Source organism: Notolabrus celidotus, chromosome 19 (genome assembly GCF_009762535.1).
Source record: "Notolabrus celidotus isolate fNotCel1 chromosome 19, fNotCel1.pri, whole genome shotgun sequence".
Classification (NCBI taxonomy): domain Eukaryota; kingdom Metazoa; phylum Chordata; class Actinopteri; order Labriformes; family Labridae; genus Notolabrus; species Notolabrus celidotus.
Window position 1 is genome coordinate 4,256,198 of NC_048290.1, and position 22,903 is coordinate 4,279,100.

Genomic DNA, 22,903 nt, shown 5'->3' on the forward strand with positions numbered 1-22,903 from the left:
ACATGCGTTTCGACCGGAGAAACCAGGGTCTAAATTTAGTTCAGGGGTAGTTAATCTCCCCCCTGAAAAGCCCCTGCTAGGGGGGTAGTACTTCTCAAAGGTCCCGGGACTTTCAGGGGGGAAGGGCCTGAAATGAGGAACGTGTCTAATTGGTAGATTAACCGCAGTGAGGAAGCTGTGATTCTCTTGATTTAGCAGCTTGTAACAGTAGTCTTCTCTGAACCCACAGCAAAGCTGTCTCTCCCGGTGTTACGGTTTTAAAAGTGACCCTGTAAACTGGAGACCTTCAGCTGAACGTGTAAGTGTTTGTTGAGTTTACACAGCTGTTAAAACACAGAAGGAGTTCCTGGGAATGCAAACTAGTTTAGTTTTTATTAAGATTTCAAAATATCCTCATCAGATATTTAATGATCGTCTAAAGACGTTTATGAGGGATGCATCTGGCTGAAAGTCGGCAGTTAACAGGGTTGCTGTTTAAACCAAAACACTAGCGATCTCTGCCTTGGTCGAAATGTACCTTATGCAACCGATGTTCAACATATTAATATTCACAGCTTCACACTGATCTGGGGAAGCGAAATCAGTCTCAACATACCTCACACCACTAAAGCTAACTGTCTGATGACTATAGCTCCACATTCACAGACAGATATTGGCTGGAGTTGATCTTATTTTCTAACTTGTGGCAAGAAAAAAAACATTCTCAAAAACACTTCCTTATCTTTCTCAAGTATCACACAAACTCTGCTCTTCACCTCTTGCTGCATTGCTTCGTGCTGGACTCGTGGGGGCCCCGGTGGCTGATGGGAAACTTTGAGCATCAGATAATCTATGAGCTGCTCTCTGGAAGGGTGGCGGGCCATGGTAGACTGGCTCATCTGAGGACGACCGGGAGGGGCCATCTGACCATTCATCAAAGGCACCTGGGACAACAGGATTATTATTTAGATGTCTCATCCCTCCTAAATGCATCACAGAACGCCACAGGAGGTCATTCCTGCCTGTGGTCGTCAGACTGTACAACTCCTCCCTCTGATCACTGGACAATAACAAATACACTGTGTAATATCCCTGCCACTTTAACATCCTTGGATATGTCTCCTTCATTCCCAGCGCTTTTGTACATAGATAATTCTAACTACTCTGTGCTTCTGAACATACTTTAGTACTATTTTATTTTATCTTATATTATTCTATTTTATTTATTTGTATTCATATTTATATGTTATTTTATTTTATTCGTATTTATATCTTATTTTATTCCTTCTTCTAACTATTCTGTGCTTCTGTACATACATTAGAATTATTTTATTTTATTCTATTGTTTTTTATCTTTATTTTACCTTATATTATTGTATTCTATTTTATTTTATAATTATTTTATCTTATTTTATTTATTCTATTTGACCTTTTATATATATTATTTTCTTCTTTTTTATCTTAATTTTATTTCATTTAATATTATTTTATTTCATTTAATTCATATTTATATCTTATTTTATTCCTTCTTCTAACTATTCTGTGCTTCTGTACATACTTTAGTATTATATTATTTTATAATATTTTATCTTTACTTTATTTTATTCTATCTTATTTTATAATATTTTATTTTATCTTTACTTTATCTTATTTTATTCTATTTTATTTTATAATATTTTGTTTTATTTTATCTTTACTTTATTTTATTCTATTTTATTTTATAATATTTTATTTTATCTTTACTTTATCTTATCTTATTTTATAATATTTTATTTTATCTTTACTTTATCTTATTTTATTCTATTTTATTTTATAATATTTTGTTTTATTTTATCTTTACTTTATTTTATTCTATTTTATTTTATTCTATTTTATTTTATCTTTACTTTATCTTATTTTACTCTATTTTATTTTATGATATTTTATTTCATCTTTATCTTATCTTATATTATATTTTATTTGTATTTATATCTTATTCTATTCCTTCTTTTAACTATTTTATGCTTCTGTACATACTTAAGTATTATTTCATTTTATCTCTATTTTATTCTAGCTTATATTATTTTATTTTATTTTACCTTTATTTCATTTTATCTTATTGTAATATATTTTATCTTTATTTTTTTCATCCTATTTTATTCTATTATATTGTATCTTTATTTTATTTGATCTTATATTATCTTATTTAATTTTATTCATATTTATATCTTATTTTATTCCTTCTTCTATTAATATTTTGACTTTCTTACTTACTGTTTATAAGAGCTCTGTAAAGACCGTATTTCCCTTACCGAGATAAATAAAGTTTTTCTGATTGTTGAATTGTGTCAACATGTTATCAACAAAGACGGACTGAGAACAGACAAATATGCAGTTAAAAGTCAGTGAGCAGGAGACCTACTTTTCTGTGGGGGTCCAGGGTGTAACTCTGCTGCCCTTGGGGAACAAACACATCGTCCTGAAAGGAAAGAAAGTCGTGTTTATTACTGCTGTGGCCTCATCTCACCTCACTTACACCGGGGAGATTAGAGGGGGCAGACTATTAGACACTGACATGAACATTTCTCATGTCTGGTAATGGCATTAGGCAGTGATGTGTTGCTCTAGAGGGGGAGGGCGGAAAGGGTGACATCTGATTAAAATGATGAAACACTCTGATTAAACTTCACTCACTTTCTATTCAGACACTGTAAGCTGCATGTGAGTCTCACAGCAGCCTGGAGTTAAAGGTTATCTTAAAGGTTCAGTCGTTCTAGGGGTTACAAAACACTCAGAAATCTCAGATTCTAACACCCACTTTTCTACATCACTCGGACACACACTTCTTCTACTTACCGTGAGCAAACAACAGTTTTCATCCCCACATACAAAGTGAGAGGTTATGAAGGGATCAAAAACTGAAGTGGAGATGATTAAGAAGGATTAGAAGTGCAGAGGAAGGGGGGGGAGAAAATCACGGTTGTTGAGATGCATTACAATCACAGGATTAATTTTTGCACACTGATAGTGATCATGTTTGAGAACCTGGAGGGTTGGAAAGGGGGAGTTTTGTACCATATGTAAAAATCTTGGAGTATAAATGAAGGTTGGTTCAATTCCAGTATTTCACCCGGCCCCTTAACTAATGACTAATGGGTACAAAAAGCTAATCATTGCTCCAGAAGATTTGCAGCCGGGACAAATGTTTGTAAAAATCCATGTCATCAAATGAGCATGATCAAAGCGTGTCAGAAATGTTTTTTTTTTTGCCGTTTAGTGGCTCAAATTAACATAAATAACACAAATATGATCCCTAAGTACATGCATGTTTTATCAAGAGGCATGTACTTTTTTTGGATCTAGAAAAACATGTTGCATCTCTGTCTTCCCAGCCACTAAACTTCATCAACAAAAACATTGATGTTAACTCACAGGACACAGGAGTTGCTCATCTACCTCTGCCTCCACTAGGGATGCACCGATCCGATCCTGGTATCGGCTAGATCGGACTCAAAAAGCTAGATCGGATATCGGTGACAAGGAGCCGATATATATAGTGCCGATACATATGGCAGATCTATTCATCTCAGTTCTATGTTTTTCTGTGTTTACAATATCTATCGGTTATGAAGATTAACTCACCAAACTACTGGTACACATTTATAATCTATTGAATAATGAAACTGTCAGTTTAAAAATGTTTACTTTATTTTGGTTTACAAAGTCAGAAAAGCCTGAAGTTGCCGTATCGGGACCTAAAAAGTAAGATCGGTGCATCCCTAGCATCCACCAGTTGTTTATGTATTCATTTTTCTTCTTGTGTTCTTCGTCTTTTAAATATTGTGTCGTATCAAGTTAGACCAGTTTAAACCATAGACTGTATATAAAATGAACGTCATCTCGCTTGGCTTGGAGTGAGGCTGCCACAAAAACTGCTCCCCCTGGTGGCTGGCTGCAGTATAGGTCAAAAACTCTGTCTCCTGCGGTCAAACTTTAAAAAATAAATACACGTCGTACGAATGTTTCTCACATCGGTATGCTGTGGTGATATGTAGTTATTATTTGACTGTTTTGTGTTCAAGGCTTCTTTTTTCTGAGAAGCTTCTTTTTTGTTAGTTATTAGAGATTAAAAAACTTGGTTTTACATCCCGGTTTACTTTGATTGACAGCTGCCTTAGAGGGAAACTCTGTAGGACCTTGGGATGTTACGCTGTAGGGCGGAAACACACAAATTCCCTTCTGTGCAGACTCTGGCTGCAGAAAATTGACAAGATGGCAGCGTTCTGGAACTAGAGGTGTGAAAAAATATGGATACAGCAATATATATGGCGATACTTTGACCTCTAATATGATATCGGTATTTCAACTCTTAATATCGATATTTTTGTAGTAATAAAAATTCACATTTTAGCCGAGTTGGAACTAAAACACAACTTCAGTATTTCAAAAACAATAAAGTGGAAAAGTAGTTTTCAATCAAATAGTTTTGACTTAAAGGCCCTGTGAGGAGTTTTGAACTGGCTGAGAAACAGACTGAACATGATACTGATGCCTCTTTATGACCTTCAATAGCAAACAAGTCCATCAGCAGCAACACTGACACCTTCTCTGTTGTCATTTTTAATGCCTGAAACCGCCCTGAGGGGGTAGGTGTCAGACCAGATGATGGACATCTCGCTTCAGAAACAGCCTTTATTTGACTGTTTTCATGGAAAATAATCACATTGCCTGATGAAGTTGACTGTTGAAGACAACAGGATGAGGCTTTTGTTGAAAACACTACTTTTGCATGTATAGGACAAGAGATAAGAGGTATCGCTTTGTCCACAAGGGGGCGCCAGAATCGATACAAAACAAAAGTTCCTCACAGCAGCTTTAACTTGTCCTTTCAATTTGGAGTAATATTGTGTGATTTACATTTACACCATCCCTACTTTGTCTTAGTTAACTGTGTAGAATATCTCAATATATCACAATATTGTGATATCATGATATATCGTATCATATCATGAGGTTCTTGGCAATACTCACCCCTATCTGGAACGGGATATTTTGGCTTCAAAACCATTCAATGGGAAAAGGTGGAGCGATGCTGTTCATTATATATACAGTCTATGATTTCAACTGAGTTATAGAGGCAGCAGTAGACAAGCAACTCCTGTGTTTTCAATAGAATCAGATACAATTACAGTTTTGTCAGAATGAGTCTGGTGGTGTTAAAAACAGCTATAAAAGATCAGTTTCAGGTACAAATTGAAATAAATTAATATCTTAATAAAAAGCTTCTTTCCTTGAGGAAATCTGAGCCTGTTAGTGGAAAAACAAGCACATTTTGAGGACAAACTTTAATCAGGGGAATTTACCTCCCTGGATTATGTCTCAGCTGCTACAGCTCATTTATTTCCAGATATCTGAAGCAAATCTACTGGAGTAAATCAAAAACTGTGTGTACCTAAGAGCCATTTATACCCAAAGAAGTAGGAGCAACAGTTGAGGAAATACAAGAAGGATGTGTTTTTGACACTTTGGGGCGACACCTAGATTTAGAGAAGATACAGGACTGCTGTGAATGTGTCACTAGAAACAAGAGGCACAATAACAAGACAGAAGTGTGTTCTTCTAAGTCACTTGAATGGGATTAGAAAAATGAATAATCAGTGCCGTTCACAGCAGATGTATTTTGGAGGTAGTTTCATTTTTAAAAGTCTGAATTTGATCACATGATGGTACAAAACACTCAGAGGGCCCCTTTCAAAGAAGACAATCAGCACCACACTACCAGGAGCCACACCAAAGACGGTTAAAAGACCACATTCAAGTCTCTGATACGTCAGCACACGTTACAGAAAAGGTTTGTGGTTGTCAGAAATCAGACACGGGAGAGACATACTTTCATTTGCCCATAAAAGGACAAGTGAAAGATGGCTTTCTCAGGGTCACTTCATCACCAAGGAGAGGAGGAAACAGACATTTCTTGTCTTCTACAGGATGTGAAACTAGCAGGAGCGAGAAGCCCTGGCTTTAGTATATGAGCTGCAGGAGCTACAGCAAGTTCACTCGGTACTCACACAGAAGCCCAGAGCTCCGTAGGGCTGTCCGTCCCTGGTACTAAACACAAGAGAGCCTTGGCTGGCATGCATATCTCTACAGCTGCCGTAGTGAGACCAGCTCAGCGGTGAGTTATTGGAATTATAGGAGCGAGACAGCGCGTTCTGAACAGAGGGACGACATGACACAACCAGCACCAAACCATGACGTCAGCGGTGACCATGCATGTTTACCAAAATGAGCATCAACAGAAAAAGACAACAAAAATGTTTACAGCATATACAAGCAAACATGCACAGGCTTATAGCTGGGTTAGTATGCTTTGCTGAATCTTGCATTGACATATTCATAATGAGGTTTTCAGATGTTTTGTGCATGCAGAATATCTTTGATTTATGGCTGTCACACCTTGATGATTTAGCCCAAAAAATTGGTGAGTGCGCTGGTGTACGTCGCATAAGTTATAGGTACGTTATGTATAAGTTAAGAGCACGCTGAAGCACGCTGGTATACGTCGCAGTATGGCGAGTACGCAGCGTATGGTTCATACACATCACAATGAAGGTCAAAAATGTAGGAGTGACATTTAAAATACTGTTAAATCCTGTTTTTTCCACCTCTAACAAATCTCCAAAGTAAGATCTTTCCTTTCCCCTCCTATCTGTCCAAAGTCATCCATGCTTTTGTTTTTTCTCGTCTAGATTATTGTAATGCACCTTTAACAGGTATCAGTCAGAGCTCCCTCCACAGACTCCAACTAGTTCAAAATGCAGCCGCTCAGATTTTAACAGGCACAGCAAAATATCAACATCCTGTCCTCGCCAGCTTACATTGGCTGCCAGTTTTTTATCATGTCGATTTTAAGATCTTATTGATTACTTTTAAAATTTTAAATGGACAGGCCCCAAACTATTTAAGCGACCTTTTAACCCCATATGTGCCTGGGCGGCCCCTCCGGTCCGTGGATGCATCTCTGCTGGTTGTGCCAAGATCCCACCTTCAAACAAAAGGGGACCGGGCTTCTTCAATCAGAGCTCCAAGTTTGTGGAACTCCCTGCCACTGACAATTAGACAGTCCACAACCTGAACTGCCTTTAAATCCTCACTGAAAACATTTTTATACAAGAAGGCATTTCTTACCCCTAATTCTTGAACTTGCTCTGCATTCAGATGTCTTGTTTTGCTTCTGTCTTTTTTCTCCCCTGTTTGCACCGTTTCTTGTGCTTTGTAATTCTCTGCTTTTTTGTTGTGAAGCACTTTGTAACCTTGTTAAGAAAAGTGCTATATAAATAAAGTTTATTATTATTATTAATAATATACATCCGGCATACGCCTGTCATAAGTTGTAGGTAAGTTATGTGATGGTTGACACACGTTCACACACGTAGAGCTGTGTGTCTGCGTGTGTGTGGAACCCTCACTCAGTGTCAAACAGCAGAGTCTCTGAAACAGAAGCTGAAGCCAGCACGTCAGAGTCTGCTGTTGTTCAACGATAAAGCTGCTGTTGTTGAATTCAATGAAGTTCAAAATGTGACGTTTTTGAAAGCGCTGCAGTCAATAAGTGTGACTTCTTGTAAAGACCAGAGGCTGTGTTCCTGCTGGTTTCAATCCTCCAGAGTTTTTACTAACACACGTTCTTTAATCACCAGTGAAGTGCATCTCATTTCAAAACGTATGCATCGTCATTAACGAGCGGCGGCCTTTTTATACACTTAGTCTGTGTTATTACGCTGCAGCACGCTTTGCACAAGTGGACTATAGTTGGGCATAAGTTATGAATATGTATACGTCCAAAATTGAAGAAAACATCATTGATGTCAGCGTTTTGGAGGCATCTTGATACGTCTGGAAAACGCTGGCTAAATCGTCAAGGTGTGACAGGACCATTACTGAGTGGAAACATGATGAATCAGTGAGAAGCATTGAGATGATTTGAGTGGTGCAGCATCTACAACTTCTGCAAAGGTGGAAGTCAAAACGGACCACCTCATGTTTCCTTAATGTTGGCTCACAAGTCTGACCCTCCCTCCCCTTCCTCTTCTGGACCATTCAGACTAATTCCGGACTAGCTGATCAAAGTGTTCCTCTTACATGTGACCTCCTTGTTTTAAGTTTACAACCTCATAAACACTTATTCCAGTTATATAAGCAAAGGTAAAAAAAAGAAGAAGCAAAAGGAATCATTGCAGCAGACGGGACAACATCACAGTATCACTTTTACCTTCTCCATTTTCTTGGCCTCGATGTGCCGCATCACCTGGTCCCTCCAGTCAGCCGGCACCCGCCCCCCTCCAGCTCCCCCTGCCATCTGTCCCGGCCCGTCCAGCAGCGAGTGCTCGGACTTCACCCTGGCGTTGGGCCTCTTGCTGGGGCTGCCGTGCTGGTAGTTGAAGTCGCTCACAGACATGGTCCTCTCCGGTAGCTCGTGGGGCTGCGGCCTGGCGCTCACCGGCCTGGAGGTTCCGGGTACGTCGATGCTGTACGTGCGAGCCGAGAGGGGCCTCTGCATGGCCGCGCTCATCGCTAGCGGCCCCCTTGCGAGGGTGTGAATGTCTCTATACGTCATGTATTCGCCTTCGGGCACCTGAATGCGCCTCGGGTCGCCGATGGAGGCTGTGGAAGCGGTGCTGCTTTGCCTCTGCAAGGTGCTGCTTCTAGGCTGTCCTCCAGCTGAAAGAAGTCTATCCTTACCCCACATGTCCCCTGATGGTTTGGGAGCCATGGGGGGCCCTCTCTGCTGGGGCTGCAGAGGGTATGGAGGTGCCTGATTACGGTTTGAATAGTTGGTGTTGGCTAGAGAGTGAGGAGGAGGGGGGAGGTAGCCTTGGTGCTCAGGGGGCATGGGCGTCCTCTGAGCCCAGAGGCCGTCTTTAGGCAGGGCGCTGCTTGTGTACTGGATGTTGTACTGTGGAGGAGGGATGCCCATAGCCATGCTGGAGGAGACCGGGTATCTGCTGGTGCTTGCAGCTGGCTTAGAGGAGGAGAGCAGGTCTGAGGAGGACGCAGAGGAGCTTGGGTAAATCTGCAGAGACTGATCGTTCAGTAATTGGCTTGCGGACTTGCTCCTGACGATGCTCTGACCCTGCGCTCCCGGTCCGGGTCCTGCTCCTGTCATCCTCCCTGCTGAGTCATACATGTCCCCATCTCCATCAAAGGAGTACACCTTCATACCTCCTGATTCTATGTTGCTGATGCTGTGAGACTTCATCACCTGCGGGGGATGGGGCCTTTTCTCCGGGGACAGCTCCTCTGTGCTGCGAGACAGCGACATGTCACTGCTGGCTGTCATGCCTGTCAACGCCAAATGCCCCGCAGATGTCTCCACGTGCGTCAGCTGACTGTTGAAGCAGTCGCCGACCTGCTGGTTCCCATTCAGATAATGCTCGTTTCTATAACCCTGCTTGCCGTCTGAGTCCTCCGCGGTTATCGCACCGTTCTTGGTTTTGTCCACAGAATCCAGCTGGACCATGTTGTCAGTCGGCAGCTTGGACACGTTCATGTTGATCTGATCCCACTTGGTGTAGGTTTCTCCCATGCCGTTGTTGATTCCCTTCTCGATGAAGGCCAGCCTGGCTTCCATGGAGAGGTCGTAGTCTCCCATTTTCTCTGGCGGGGTCTGCTGGGTTTTCAAAAGCGCCTGAAGGGACGTTTCTGAGCCGTTACCATTATGCAGGAGAGGGGTGGTGTCTTTAGGGGGCTGGTTCATATTCTCATCTTCTTGCCTGAAACACAAAACAACAGATTCCTTAGTTTGAGAGAGAGAGCTCGTCTTCACACTGAGATGGTTACAGAATGATACTGACCGTGTTTTGGGGAGGAAGGGCATCTTGGCCTCTCTCTCAGGGGTGCACAGAGAGTTGTCTTGACTGCTGTCTGTGGTCAGTGACACTGAGTCAGACATGCGTGAGGGCGAAGAACAGTTACTGTTGTTCTGGTTGCTGTTGGCCACTGTGTCATCCAGCAGAGAGTCTGCATCATCTGTGAATCAGACATATCACAGTATTTACACTTGTCAAGCTTCATGTATCATGTAAATTACTGCAACTTGAAGCCCCACATGAGTGCATTTTATCACTACTTTATTCATTCGTATTTTTAGGAGCCTCTCTGCAACAATGCTGAAAATCACACAGCTCCACAAATGTTTGAGAAAGCTTAATTTTGTGTGTCTCAAGCTGAAAAATGTGGGTTTCTTCATGGGTGTATTGATCCTTTTCCCCTCAGGTCTAGCAGGTGGAAGTCTGAGAGATTGTGGATGTTAAAACCCTTAATCTACACGCCATGTTGGAAATGCTGCATTCAACTAGCTTTAAGCCTGGTTTATACTTCTGCATCACCCCTACACAGCAGGGGCTGACGCGGACATGAGCACCACATACTTGTGTGTCAATGTGTCCGTGATGCGCAGCAATTCTCCACCGAAACGCTTGAGGGCAGTGTGGTCTCTCTGATAGTCCGGTGGCCTGTTTCTGGCCCGCTACGATCTCTGTTTACTTTTCCCCAGCGATTCAGAGCGTGCTGTGTTAATCTATAGCTCATACATGTTGCTGTTTATCATACAGACATGATTACAGGGAAGGATAGAGAGGAGGAGATGAAATACACGGCCGATGAGCAAGGATCAATTCTATGCATGGTTACATTTTGGAGGAGGTGCACGTCAGCTATGTGCGTAGGCTTCTGCGTAGGTACGGGGGCTACCCGGACCTCCGGTGTAGGCTGCACCGTCAAAGTATAAAACAAGCTTTAGGCTAATCCAAAAACAGGCTAAGAGGTAGAGTTGAAACCTCAGTGTAGTCAAATGAGCCACTCCTACAGTTACGCCTAACTCTCAGCCTTGATATAATCAAAACAGACAAGTTGTATGGAATTCACCGCCTGCACAGTTGTCACTAAAGACATAAGAAATTAGGTTTATATATTTTTTGTACCAAGCTGTAAACATGTTTCATTCTGCTGTAAAAACAGGCTTTTTTAAAAATGGGCTCTGATGGGGTTCGCTTGGTTTTGTAGCCAGCCTCAAGTGGACACTTCACTTCTTTTGCACTGCACTGGCTCCCTTATCAAACACTAGAGTTTGCAGGTTTCCTACATCCCTTGCACAAGTGCTCTGGACAGCCAGGGGGAGGTTTGTCAGGGCTTGTATATAAGTGAGGTATGACAGTGTGACTCTCGCTGTGGAAAGGGCATCGAAGACAGGTGAGTGGACCGGAGTAACAACACCTGCAGCCTGTGGAGGACTGATGGGGGACAGTTTCTCCACAGGGGATACAGTAACAGGGTGTTTGACCGCTGCTCGGACTATGAGTGGTACTTCAGGGACAGGGCGATGGCTTGCTTGCTTGGAGCCGAACCAAGCAGAGAAAATCCACCTCACCCAAATCTAAGTCATGATGCGGCAATCCGGTGCTGTGATTAATAGTTGAACATGATCAGTCTCTGTTTGAACAAAGGGGGTGTTAATCTCCAAACTTTACCTTTTTTGTCCTTACTTAAAGTCACCACTTTAGGCTGGTTGATGGAGATCTCGATGAGAGGGGGTCTCATCTCTGCGATCTTCATCTCCTCTTCTTCATCAGACAGCTCCTCAGAATCCTGAAGACAAAGGAGTTTCCAGTTAAAGCTTTATATAGCACTGCGGCTTTGTTTGAAATAAATCAAAGTGCCACATGACACGTTTAAATACCTCCAGTGTGTCCTCGTGGTTCATCATCGAGCCCTCTGAAGACTTGAGCGGGACTCTCTGAGAGCTGTAAGACTCGGAGAGCTCTTTTGATTCCAGTGGAGCGGGGTTAAGGGGGTAGGCCGATACTTGGGGATCCATGTCTGTTGCTGTGCCATTAGGACACGGTGCCTCGATCACCTGTGCAGAAACACTTCAGACTGTTAGTGATGATTGAAACTGTGGTTTTAATTTGAAGGTGAAAGGGGAACCAGAGCAAAGATAAACAAAGCTCTGAAAGTCACTCTGTATTTCATTAATCTGACCTTCAGTCCCACATCCTGCACTCCGATGTGGTTCCTCTCTGGTCTTGCATCTTTCCCCGACTCATCGCCAGACTCATCCTCCTTCAGCCTGTGAGCCACAGACTGAGCCGTCTTCACCATGTTCTTCAGCTCGTCTGGATATGGTGTGGGGTAGCGCTTCAGGTTGCCCTCCTGGAAAGATTCAAAGACACAAAATTCAAACATTAGAATCCTTTGGTTGCAGTTTTGACACAAGAGGGACAAAAGGAGGTGACGTGATGGAGGTGATGGGAATTACATGAAATAATGAGGTGCATGTTCACATTATATTTCTTAAATGTGACATTTTGATGCAGTCTGCTCCCTCAGAGTGAACATTAGCTGCAACAATGCCCCTGCAGTTTTGAAAAGCTACCCCACTGCAGTCATCCTTCTTTCCTAATTATGTGAAACAACTGTTTGACACGAACCCTCGGGGGCGTCTCTCTCTCATCCTTGTCCTCGTCACACTCAAAGGCCACCTGAGCTCGGTGTTTGCGCTGTTCCTCCCACAGAGCCGGATTGAAGCTCTCAGAGTCAGAGTTGGGGATGTCTGAAATGAAAAAGCAGAAACAGGGAGGATACCTCCGTTTAGAAAAGGAAGGTCATTGGAAGGGAATTGTCTAACACTGTACTTTTGATATGAAGGATGAATGTCTTTCTCTCCTTTTCTCCTCATGTCACTGATTAGGAGCTTTGATCAGTGACTGTTACTCCTCTTTAAAAGGTAGCTCCCTAAACCTGATCATCAGATCTGCTGTACTTCTTACGTAGGTCTAAGTGGGAGTTTGTTTCTGTTCTGTTTAATGCAATGTCAGTTTTCTTTTCTGTTTCAGGTCTTAAGTTATTTGCAAGGCTCTAACATTCTTCCCCCACATAGTGCATGCAAGTCTAACTTTGACCACTGGGTGGCGCAAAGACAACATAAAGCATTTGTACAAGTGAAAGGAGGCAGAGAGGAACTTCAGATTCAGGAGTTAACAGCTGAAACATGCAAAAATAAATGAAAATGAAAGTATCTGATTGCAAAAAGAAGAAATACCCGATTTGCTGAACCTTGTGTTGTAATCTGAAACCACAGTCGATTAAAAAAAAAAAGGATTGAAATGTTTGTAGGAGTTCTGAAGTCAAATTCAATCGTTTGTTTGATGCAACTCCTGCAAGACTTCTTAGAAATGTTGAATGTGGTTGTGATGCTTACTTGTGTCTTTCACCTTTGTTGTGTAACTAATAATCATCCGATGCAACACATAACTCTTAGGTGTTATTCTTGTGTCTTTAAGGGGGCAGGTTTAAGCTTTAAGGTTGTGTGGTTTCCTGTGTTAAAAGCTCTTCTCACACTCGCTTCTCACTTTTGAAAAGAAGGTAATAGCTAATCAAAAGCACCGGTGCAAACAGTGCAGGATAAATATATATTGTGGTTAATTCTTAGACAACATCAGCTGAGGTCGGAGCAGATCCAACCTCTGGTAGTCTGCGCCGTCACAGAGAGCGAATGCACTCTGGATAATGTGAGTCACCTGGTGTGTGGCCTTCGTATCAACAAGTTGTAAAACAGAGTCATTGCTGTCAGGTCGTAACTTATTCCAGCGTCTCAGGAAAAACACGAGGAAACAGATAAAGCTGTTTTGGAAAAAATCCCAGTGGGTTACTGTGGAACATGGCATAACACATAACTACATAATGGATCCTACATAGGGGCATTTTATGGTGCTACATCTCTCCAATGTTATCACAGAAATAAAGACTTCAATCTAATGTTGCAAAGATGCATTAACTATAAGTTTCTCTCGTGCAGGGATGCAAAAGAGTCAGTTCCTCGTGTGTCTGCAGGTTTCCGTGTGTAACAGGAATCCAAACCAGACTAACAGATGCTCGACAAGAAGAAGAGAGCTAGTGTTTCTCCTGCAGCTTTGTTCTCAGGTAACAAGTTCCTTCATAAAAAATGAAAACGGGTGATCCATTAAAGTCACATGCAAGGTTAAGACTGGAGACCTGTGGGTTAAGACGGCTACAACAAAGATGGAAGTCACGATCATGCAGGAGGAATTCACTTCAGAATACTTGTAACTCACCTGATTTGTAATACTTAATCGTGCATGCTTACAAAACCGATAACAGTCAGTGTTGCATTGTTAGTGTTCTTGTTCAGGAAGTGAGGTGTCAAACTAGTGGCTGATTAACAAGCTTAAATCCCTCATATCCCGCTCTGTTTCTAAGAACTCAGTGAAGAAAACAGGTCAGAAACATTAGCAGTTTGATGGTCTGCCAGATTCGCCATGAAAGAGAAATTCAGTCAGGGTACTCACAGTCCTCGGCCCTGGTTTGCTGGGGGAACATGTAATTAGTCAGCACGGTTTTGTGCGTCTCTGGGTCCTCCTCTTTCTGGAGCGGGATCAGGGGCTTTGACTGTGGGAGACAGAAAAGTAGGTTTGAGTGTTCTGTCTGCAATCAACTGTGCTTTGTCAGAGCTGATGTGGCCACCTTCATTTTCAACGGTTCTTCTCAGGCAACATTTTCCCAAAGCTTCACCGGCTTACTCTTCTCCCTCTAACCACTGAAACTTCCTTCCTTTGATAAGACAGAGCTGAATGTCTAGAATAATTGATGAGTAGTCGACTGTCAAAATAGTTGTTTTCTGAAGACAAGATCTGAATCATGTTTAAAAACACAACTGATGGACTGATGGTCAAAATAAGGTTTATTTTATTACCAGTCTTGTTTTTTCCTGTTATACAAAAGCCTGTTCAATAAATCAGCTGACCTATATTCTCGCTGGTATTCACTCAATGCAGATACATTACTATCTGTGTATATGTCAGCAAATACATGTCAAGACATTAGAGCAAACATGTGAAACGTCATATGTTTTTGAGGCATTGTCATCATTTTCAATTAGGGATGTACTCAATAAATCAAGTATCAATTAATTGATTGTTAAGAAATTACTCAAACCACATATTTTTGTTTTAAATTGTCTATCACGTGGAACAAACATCATGTGGTCTCGTTTTACACTCAGCGATCAGGGAGGTGTTTTGAGTTTAAAGCATGTTTTGATGTGAATCAGCTGACTGAAGGTGTTGCTGTGCGTCAGGTTTCCACGAGCGCTTCTTAAAGAGGTTCCATACGCAACTGCTGCCAACAACGACACGGACGCGAAGGTTGAGAACTTTAAACAGGGCATTCGCCAACAGACTGTTGCTTGTACGCTTTGTTTGCAGACCAGCAACATCAGAGCCGTCTGGGCTTTTCTGCCGCTGGACTGATTATGACCAGGTTGCGCTCCCGTCTGACACCTGATCATGCACACATGCTCATTTTTCTCAATAAGAAGGAGTAGACGGAAAACTGGACACTGTGAGTCTGAAGCACGTTTCTATTAGTAGTTTGAGCTTTCACTTTGTAAGACTATGTCTGCAGAGAATATTTTCATGAGCCTGATCGTTGATAATCAGTGTTAAACATCAGAATCAGAATCAGCTTTATTCGCCAGGTATGCTTGAACACACAAGGAATTTGACTTTAGTAAACTGTGCTCTCTTTGTACAAGGCATAAGAATAAGACCTACAAAATAAAAATATAATAACAATAACATCAGCTATAAATACAAAAGAACAACAAATAGGCATGACTAATACGTACAGGCTAAAATAATATGATAAAAGTGCAGTGGTGAGTTGCAGAGGTAGTTTTTACATTATAAAAATAGTAGTTAAATATTAAAATAAATAGAAATATGGAATTCTGCTTGGAGAATTGTTGCATCGTATATTTACAGAGAGTATTGATCCAACAGGTATGACACTGTTATGGTTTAGTGTTCATCATGTACCTGTATTCAATACCGTCAGTCATGTGCATTTTGTTGCTGTGGAAAATATAATTTAGGTAGAAAACAACACATTTGTTTTGTTTTTGACATGTGACATGTTTTTTTTAATTGGTTAATTGATAATTGATCATTAACATTTCCAAAATCGATCACTGCAAATACTTAAAATTGACATCCCTGTTGTCAACACAGCAAATCTTGAATCAGTTTGCAAATCAAGCCTTCAAATGTTGGAGTAAAGATCAGTAAATGATCCTGAACTTCTGAACTTTTCTCTCTGTGTTTGTAGAGCAGCTGCTTTGAGGCCAGCGCAGGGCACACACGGGCTCCTCGGACGTTTCTAAAGAACAGCTTTTCTGCAGCGTTCTGAAAGGGGTTGCCTTTTTCCAGAGACAATTTGTTAAGGTATTTGAGCAGAGACTCACAATAGTCTGGCTAAGATGAGAAAAATCCATGAATAATTGATTTTAGAATGCGCTCAGAGTCAACAGACTGTAATTTGGAAATATTTATAAGCTGTAAAAAGCGAATAGACTCCTGCAGTGTCTCCTCCAACTTTGCTTTTTAACACGTTAAAACTTTTCTGCTGGGATGGGTATGACTACTTCAAGAAGTTCTCTCACACACACACGCTGCTCTGACAAAAATGGGACTCCAAAACCACTTCGTGAGCCGAGCTGAGCAGACTCCAATGTTTCCACCTCTGATAGTCTTATCTCTCGAGGGCAACACACAGGACTCTACAGCTCAAGCACAACAACATGCCCGGTAGCATTCATGCCACTTTGACTGAGAGGGTCAAAACGCTGAAGTTTTAACTTCGACACGCGACTGGTATAAATAAAAAATACAGGAAGTAATACTGAATTCTCTTTTAATATCACAGCAAAGGAACAAAAAGCTCTGGTCACACAAACTAGGACATGTTTTTTTTAAATTCCCAAACTGCACATGATGCTGGCACAGAAAACCGACTGAAGATACACCAACACATTTTTAAAATGTTAAAAGTAAAGCAAGAATGAGGTGAGTCTTCCTAAAATAATCCCTCAGAGTCTTCACTGATGTCCTACTAGAAATATGTGGAGGTGCTGTATTGGAAAGAAACCTGCCTCTCCCTGCATTTTCTCATTATTTCGCTGTGCACGTGATTTTGTTTCTTGGCTGCAGTCACCGGGCAGTGGCGTGGATCCTGCAGATCATTGGTGTCTAAGTCTGCTCTGTGTCTACCTTGTGCATCTGATTAGCTCTGTTTTCACCACAGGAATTCTCCCCTCAGAGAAGGGACTTTCTGCAGAACTCCTGCCGTCCCTCTTCCCCACAGGGGGCAGGGTCTTACTTTAGATCTGGGGGACATTGTTTCATACACCAAAAAATCCCTGCTCCAGGAGGGTAGTGCTTTCCAAAATGTTATGAGCTCTGGGGATGGGACTTATAGCACGGATCATTGCAGAATTCAGAAGACAGGTGTGGCAGCTATTTTCTTAACCATCTGGATGTCTTGTAGGGTCAAATGCTGTTATCAACAGGGCACTGTTGGCCTAGTGGTCTAAGCGCACGCCCCATATACAGAGGCTATAGTCCTTGTCGTAGAGGTTGCAGGCCCGATTCCAGCCTAGACCATTTACTGCATGTCCTCCCCCACTCTCTACTCCCCACATTTCCTGTCTCTCTTCGGCTTTCCTGTCCATTAAAGGCAAAAATGCCCCAAAAATGTTGCCCTTAACTAAACTAATATCTTGGCTTAGAATGAAAGTTTTATTTGAGTGATTATTATCTTACTCTCTCTCTTTGTTCTCTCTGTCTCAGGTGTTCAAACACTGCTGCTCTTGCTGCTCTAGTCACGGCTTTAAGTCAAAGATTTGATGGTAGATGCGTCATTTTAAGAGCCTTAAGACATTCAAACTATCAGACGCAAAAGCACAAGACATCTGAATTTCTTTAAGACACTTAAATATTGAAGCACAGATACTTTGACATCTGTAGCTGCTGCTTTTCTTCAAAACTGGACCCCTTTCCTTCTGGTTAATGTTGTATCACTTTGCAGGATTTAGCCTACCATACTGTTGTCTCCCACACGTATTAAGCTTAAGATAACATGTTCTAACCTTCAACAGGATCCGTCTACACGTTAAAAATGTAGACTGTAGAGTATCACTATCACCATGTTTAGATCAAATGTCCTGGATGTGGTTTGTTGCATTTTGAATGGGTTTTCCTGGAAGCTGCTTAGCTGAGTGGGATTAATTTACAGCTGACTGTCGTGGTGTGCCCTGCTGTCAAAACAGCTTCTATAGTCAAATGAGCTTCTGACAGTTCTGAACTCAACAGCACCTTCTGTCAAACACTTTCCCTTGTGACTCATACATAACACATGTGATCCTACCTGATTTTCAGAGAGCCACATTGCAGTCATCTGGTTCAGTTTAGTGAAGCTGTACGGGAGATTCTTTAACCTGCAGCGGAGGAGAGACAACACAGGTGTTCAGTCATTGTGAAATAACAGAGACTCAGACAGGGAACAAACGTACCTCTGTTCAATGTGTGGGGAACATTTAACATGAGGACGAAGTATTAAACATTCTTATAATCAAACTAAAGACCTACCTTTTTAGTTTTATTCTTAAAACAGTTTTATTTCACCTTACTTTATTTATTTTTTAATTAAATAATTTATATATTTATATTTATTTATTTATTATCTAGTTCAAATTTAAGTCAATTTAATTTAATTTAATTAATTAATTAATTTGTGTATTTATTTATTATCTACTTCAACCTTTTGTCACTTTTTATTTTATGTATTTTATTTTATTCATTTATTTTCTTTTTTTAAGAATAGCATCTTATTTTCGTTGAATAGTTAAAATTTTAGCCAATTTATTTAAATAATTTATTAATCTATTTATTATTAAGTTAAAATTTTAGTCATTTTTAATTTAATTTAATTTATTTATTATCTAGTTCAAATTTTTGTCACTTTTTATTTAATTTAATTTACTTATTTATCTATCTAATTATTCTTTTAATGGTTTAATATTTTAGTGTTTTATTATCTTAAAAATGTATTTTATTTTGGTGATTTTAATTTCCTGTGTTGAGTTTTAACATATTATTTTACCTCCAGTGTTTCCTCATTCAGATATCATGAGAGCGTTTTCCTCAGTTCATTCAGCAACTTCTTATTTATTTTTTAATTTATTTATTATCTAGTTAAAATTTTTGTCACTTTTTTATTTTATTGTATTTATTCATTCATTTATTTACTTGCTTATTTTAAGTATAGCATCTTATATTCTTTTACTGGTTTAATATTTTAAGTGCTTTATTATCTTAGAAATGTTTTTTATTTTGGTGAGTTTAATTTCCTGTGTTGAGTTTTAACATCTTATTTCACTTCCAGTGTTTCCTCATTAAAATATCTTGAGAGCCTTTTCTCAGTTCGTTCAGCAACTTATTTTTTATTTATTCAATCGTTTATTTATTTATTTATTATCTAGTTCAAATTTTAGTCACTTTTTATTTTATTTTATTTATGTATTTACTTATTTTAAGTTAATAATTATCATTATTATTATTTTAATTATTATTTATTATTATTTTATTTATTATTATTATTTTTATCATTATTATCTAAAGCATTGTTTTAACATGTATTTATTTATCTTATTTATTTATTGTGTTCATCTGATCTCGTTAACTCTACCTTATTTCTAACTTTTATTTCCACTCTTAATTATTTTATTAATTTTACTGTGTTGAGTTTCTTTTCTTTTTTAAGTATTTCTTTTTTTAAGTCATGCCTTCTATAATTTTACCATTGCTGTTGTTTTCTTACTGTCTGTTACTCTGTGAAGCACTTTGGAAAGGTGCTATATAAATAAAGTTGAGTTGAGTTGAGTTAAGTATAGCATCTTATTTTCTTTTACTGGTTTAGTATTTTAGTATTTTATTATCTTAGAAATAAATTTTATTGTGTTGAGTTTTAAACATCTTATCTTACCTCCAGTGTTTCCTCATTAAGGTATATTGAGAGCGTTTCCTCAGTTCATTCTTTTTTATTTTTTCATGTATTTACATATCTTATTTCTTATTGTTATTATTATTATTGTTGCATATATTGTGTTCTTAATTTTCATTTTTATATATCTATCTTTTTTTATTTTATTTATTTATTTATTCTATTTTAAGTTGTATTTATGTAAAGCACTTTGTGTGAAAAGCGCTTTATAAATAACGTCTGATTGATTTATATTAGGGTTGGCTGAGGCTGTGTTTAATTTCTTCTTTAGGAATATTTGAGTGCTGTGGGGATGAAGCCAAAATTATTCTGCATATTTGGCACAGATGAGACACCAGGAATGGAAAAGCCCTGATTTAAACCTCAATAAGGTCTTAGGTTTCAAACCAAACCCCCTTCTTCATTCTAACTCGAATCAGGACCCTTCAAATCTAATGTGGTAATTATCTGGTTGTGTTTCAGGCTCTTGTAAGTGTGACACCAAGATTTTCTTTGGCTTCTCTGTCAATTTAAAAAAAAAGACAGATTCATTTTATACTGATGTAAAAAAAGAGAGAAGTGGAGCAGCTTCTGCAGCCAGTGAAGAACTGGACTATTGTTTTAGAGTTACTTTCATGAGGCCATAATTCAAAATAAACAGACAAAACTTGATATGCCCTTGCCCTTTAAACTTGACCCTCTCTATGCATGAATACTGCCGGTCCAGACTCACTTGTTGTTGCTGAGATTTATGACTTTGAGCTTCTGCATGTCCCCCATCTCCTCGGGCAAAGTCTCCAGCTTGTTGGAATGCAGGAAGAGCACAGTTGCATTTTTCCAGCTTCCCATCTGCAAAGGAGTCAGAGTCATGAGCTGACAGGGCTAACTCGGACTGCTGAGCAAGCTGACACACCACACCGTTTAACACACAACACACACACACATGCTTTTACTTCAGAGTGAATCACTCACCTCAGGAGGGAGCTGGGCCAGGAAGTTGTGATCTGCTGCGAAGGTGCGGATGTTGACACACTGACCGATGGACGAGGGCAAGGCTTCGATCTCGTTGAAACTGCAGTCCAGCTCGTCCAGAGCGGTCAGCCTGGAGACGCAGGGAGGCTTTTACTATGTGTGGTAATACTTCACATACAGAACATACCATGAGGAACCACTTTTGATCTTATCTGAAGAACTTGGAATGTCTCAGTTACAGTGATACACAAGATATTCAGTACAGTATTCCTAAAACAGCACACTAAATTGAAAAGAACGATGAATATTGTTGCAGGAGAGAGAACCATTCCTTGACTTTGACTCTAAAGAACGGTATGTGCTACCATGCAATGAGCTTGAGCTTCATCTGAGCAAAGTGTGCAAGCATGGCCAATATACAGAGACCTAATCTCATCACTATCACCTCTCCCTGTATCTCTTATTCTCCTCTATCTCTCTTTCAAGACCCAACTCGGTCGAGGCAGATGCCTGTCTAACTTGAGTCTGGTTCTGACCGAGGTTTCTGCCTGTTAAAGGAAGTTTTTCCTCTCCGCTGTAACTAGCTTAATACTGCAAGGTGCAATGCTCATGGTGGATTAAGTTGAGATCAGATTGAGTATTACCCTGTCTTGGTGTTGGGTCTCTGTTCATAATTTGACATAGAGTGGTCTAGACCTGCTCTGTTTGTAAAAGCATCTCGAGATAACGTTTGTTGTGATTTGGCGCTATACAAATAAAGATTGATTGATCGATTGATGACCTCCATCCAAAAATAAATGTACACATGTTAAAGAGAAAGCATGGCTAGTTTAAATGAAGTTTACTGCAATAAATCAGACTTTTTCCATGTGTTCAGGGCAAACGCTCATACTAGGATACTGCATGATTAGGAGGTTTTGTGCAGCCTGCTTACAAATGCACACATCTTCAAAACTCCACACCCTAACACAGGCTTTGTTGTTACAGGGAGTAGAGCTGTCAACAATTGATTGTTAAGAACTTACTCCAACACATTTTTTTGTTTCCATTGTCTATCAAGTTGAACAAACATCATGTGGTCTCATACTTCGTTCAGCTATCAGGGAGGTGTTTGAAGTTTAAAGCATGTTTTGATGTGAATCAGCTGACTGAAGGTGAGACGCTCAGCTGGGGGCTGCAGCTGAGTGACAGGTCTCCACGAGCGCTTTTTTTCTCCGCCGCCGTACTGATTATGACCCGGTTTCCCTCCTAGCTGACACCTGACCGCGTTCACATGCTTATTTTTCTCAATGAGAACGAGTAGACAGAAAACTGGACACTGTGAGCCTAAAATATGTTTCTGTTCAGTTCCCTTGTTGAAGTCTGAGCCTTCACTTTTATGACTGTGTGTCTGCAGAGATCATGAGCCTGCTCCACATGTTGATATTCAGCATGTTTAACGTTTTGTACACCTCAGTACGATCCGTAGATATTCAATACTGTCAATTATATACATTGTGTCAAGAAGGAAAATTTGTTTTTGGGGAAAAAACACATTTGGCATCGTTTTGGAAGGAAAACGTTTATGTTTTTTAAAAAGATAAATCAATAATTGATGATTAACATTTCCAAAGATCGATTAAGGAAAACACTTGAAATTTGCATCCCTAATAGGGAGTATGATTTATCAAACTCAGAGCCACAGACGCCATTGTGGAGCAGGCCTTAAGTGGACATTTGAGGAACTGCAGTTTGCAGCTCTTCCACATTGGCTTCATAATTCAGCACTGCAGGCTGCCGCTCATGTGAACCCAGCATCAGTAATATTTAAAACTCTTCCAAAAAGGAGTCTTCAAACAAAACTAAGTTTGTCTTTATTGTCATAACAGCTAATGAAACCGCTTCTTCAACAAACAGTTGGAAGCCCCCCCGGAGGCGTTCACAACAACAGCGATGCGTTTTAACAGCTTCATAGGACATCATTCAAAAGCTGTGACATTTTAAAGTAAGCCCATGTTGACACAGAAGTGCCTTGAAGCCGGGGCTTTCAGCTGAATGAAAAATGCAAATGCATTCTGGGAATTCAGATGAATAGAGACGGAGT

General features: G+C 40.0%; 1 protein-coding gene across 3 annotated transcripts in view; it reads right to left on the reverse strand.

Annotated features, from left to right (window-relative positions):
- erbin (erbb2 interacting protein) overlaps nucleotides 1-22,903 on the reverse strand; it is a 102,395-nt gene that overhangs the window by 9,564 nt on the left and 69,928 nt on the right. The window contains exons 12-24 of one of the 3 annotated variants that reach the window (XM_034709238.1): nucleotides 20,821-20,950; nucleotides 20,582-20,697; nucleotides 18,235-18,304; nucleotides 14,322-14,421; nucleotides 12,444-12,565; nucleotides 11,995-12,165; nucleotides 11,693-11,869; nucleotides 11,484-11,601; nucleotides 9,810-9,984; nucleotides 8,228-9,728; nucleotides 6,027-6,170; nucleotides 2,381-2,437; nucleotides 756-923 (exon numbers count right to left, since the gene is read on the reverse strand). In XM_034709238.1, coding sequence (XP_034565129.1) covers nucleotides 756-923; nucleotides 2,381-2,437; nucleotides 6,027-6,170; nucleotides 8,228-9,728; nucleotides 9,810-9,984; nucleotides 11,484-11,601; nucleotides 11,693-11,869; nucleotides 11,995-12,165; nucleotides 12,444-12,565; nucleotides 14,322-14,421; nucleotides 18,235-18,304; nucleotides 20,582-20,697; nucleotides 20,821-20,950 — 3,049 coding nt within the window. The remainder of the gene's footprint in view (nucleotides 1-755; nucleotides 924-2,380; nucleotides 2,438-6,026; nucleotides 6,171-8,227; nucleotides 9,729-9,809; nucleotides 9,985-11,483; nucleotides 11,602-11,692; nucleotides 11,870-11,994; nucleotides 12,166-12,443; nucleotides 12,566-14,321; nucleotides 14,422-18,234; nucleotides 18,305-20,581; nucleotides 20,698-20,820; nucleotides 20,951-22,903) is intronic. The other 2 variants (XM_034709240.1, XM_034709239.1) reach the window with 2 other exon arrangements.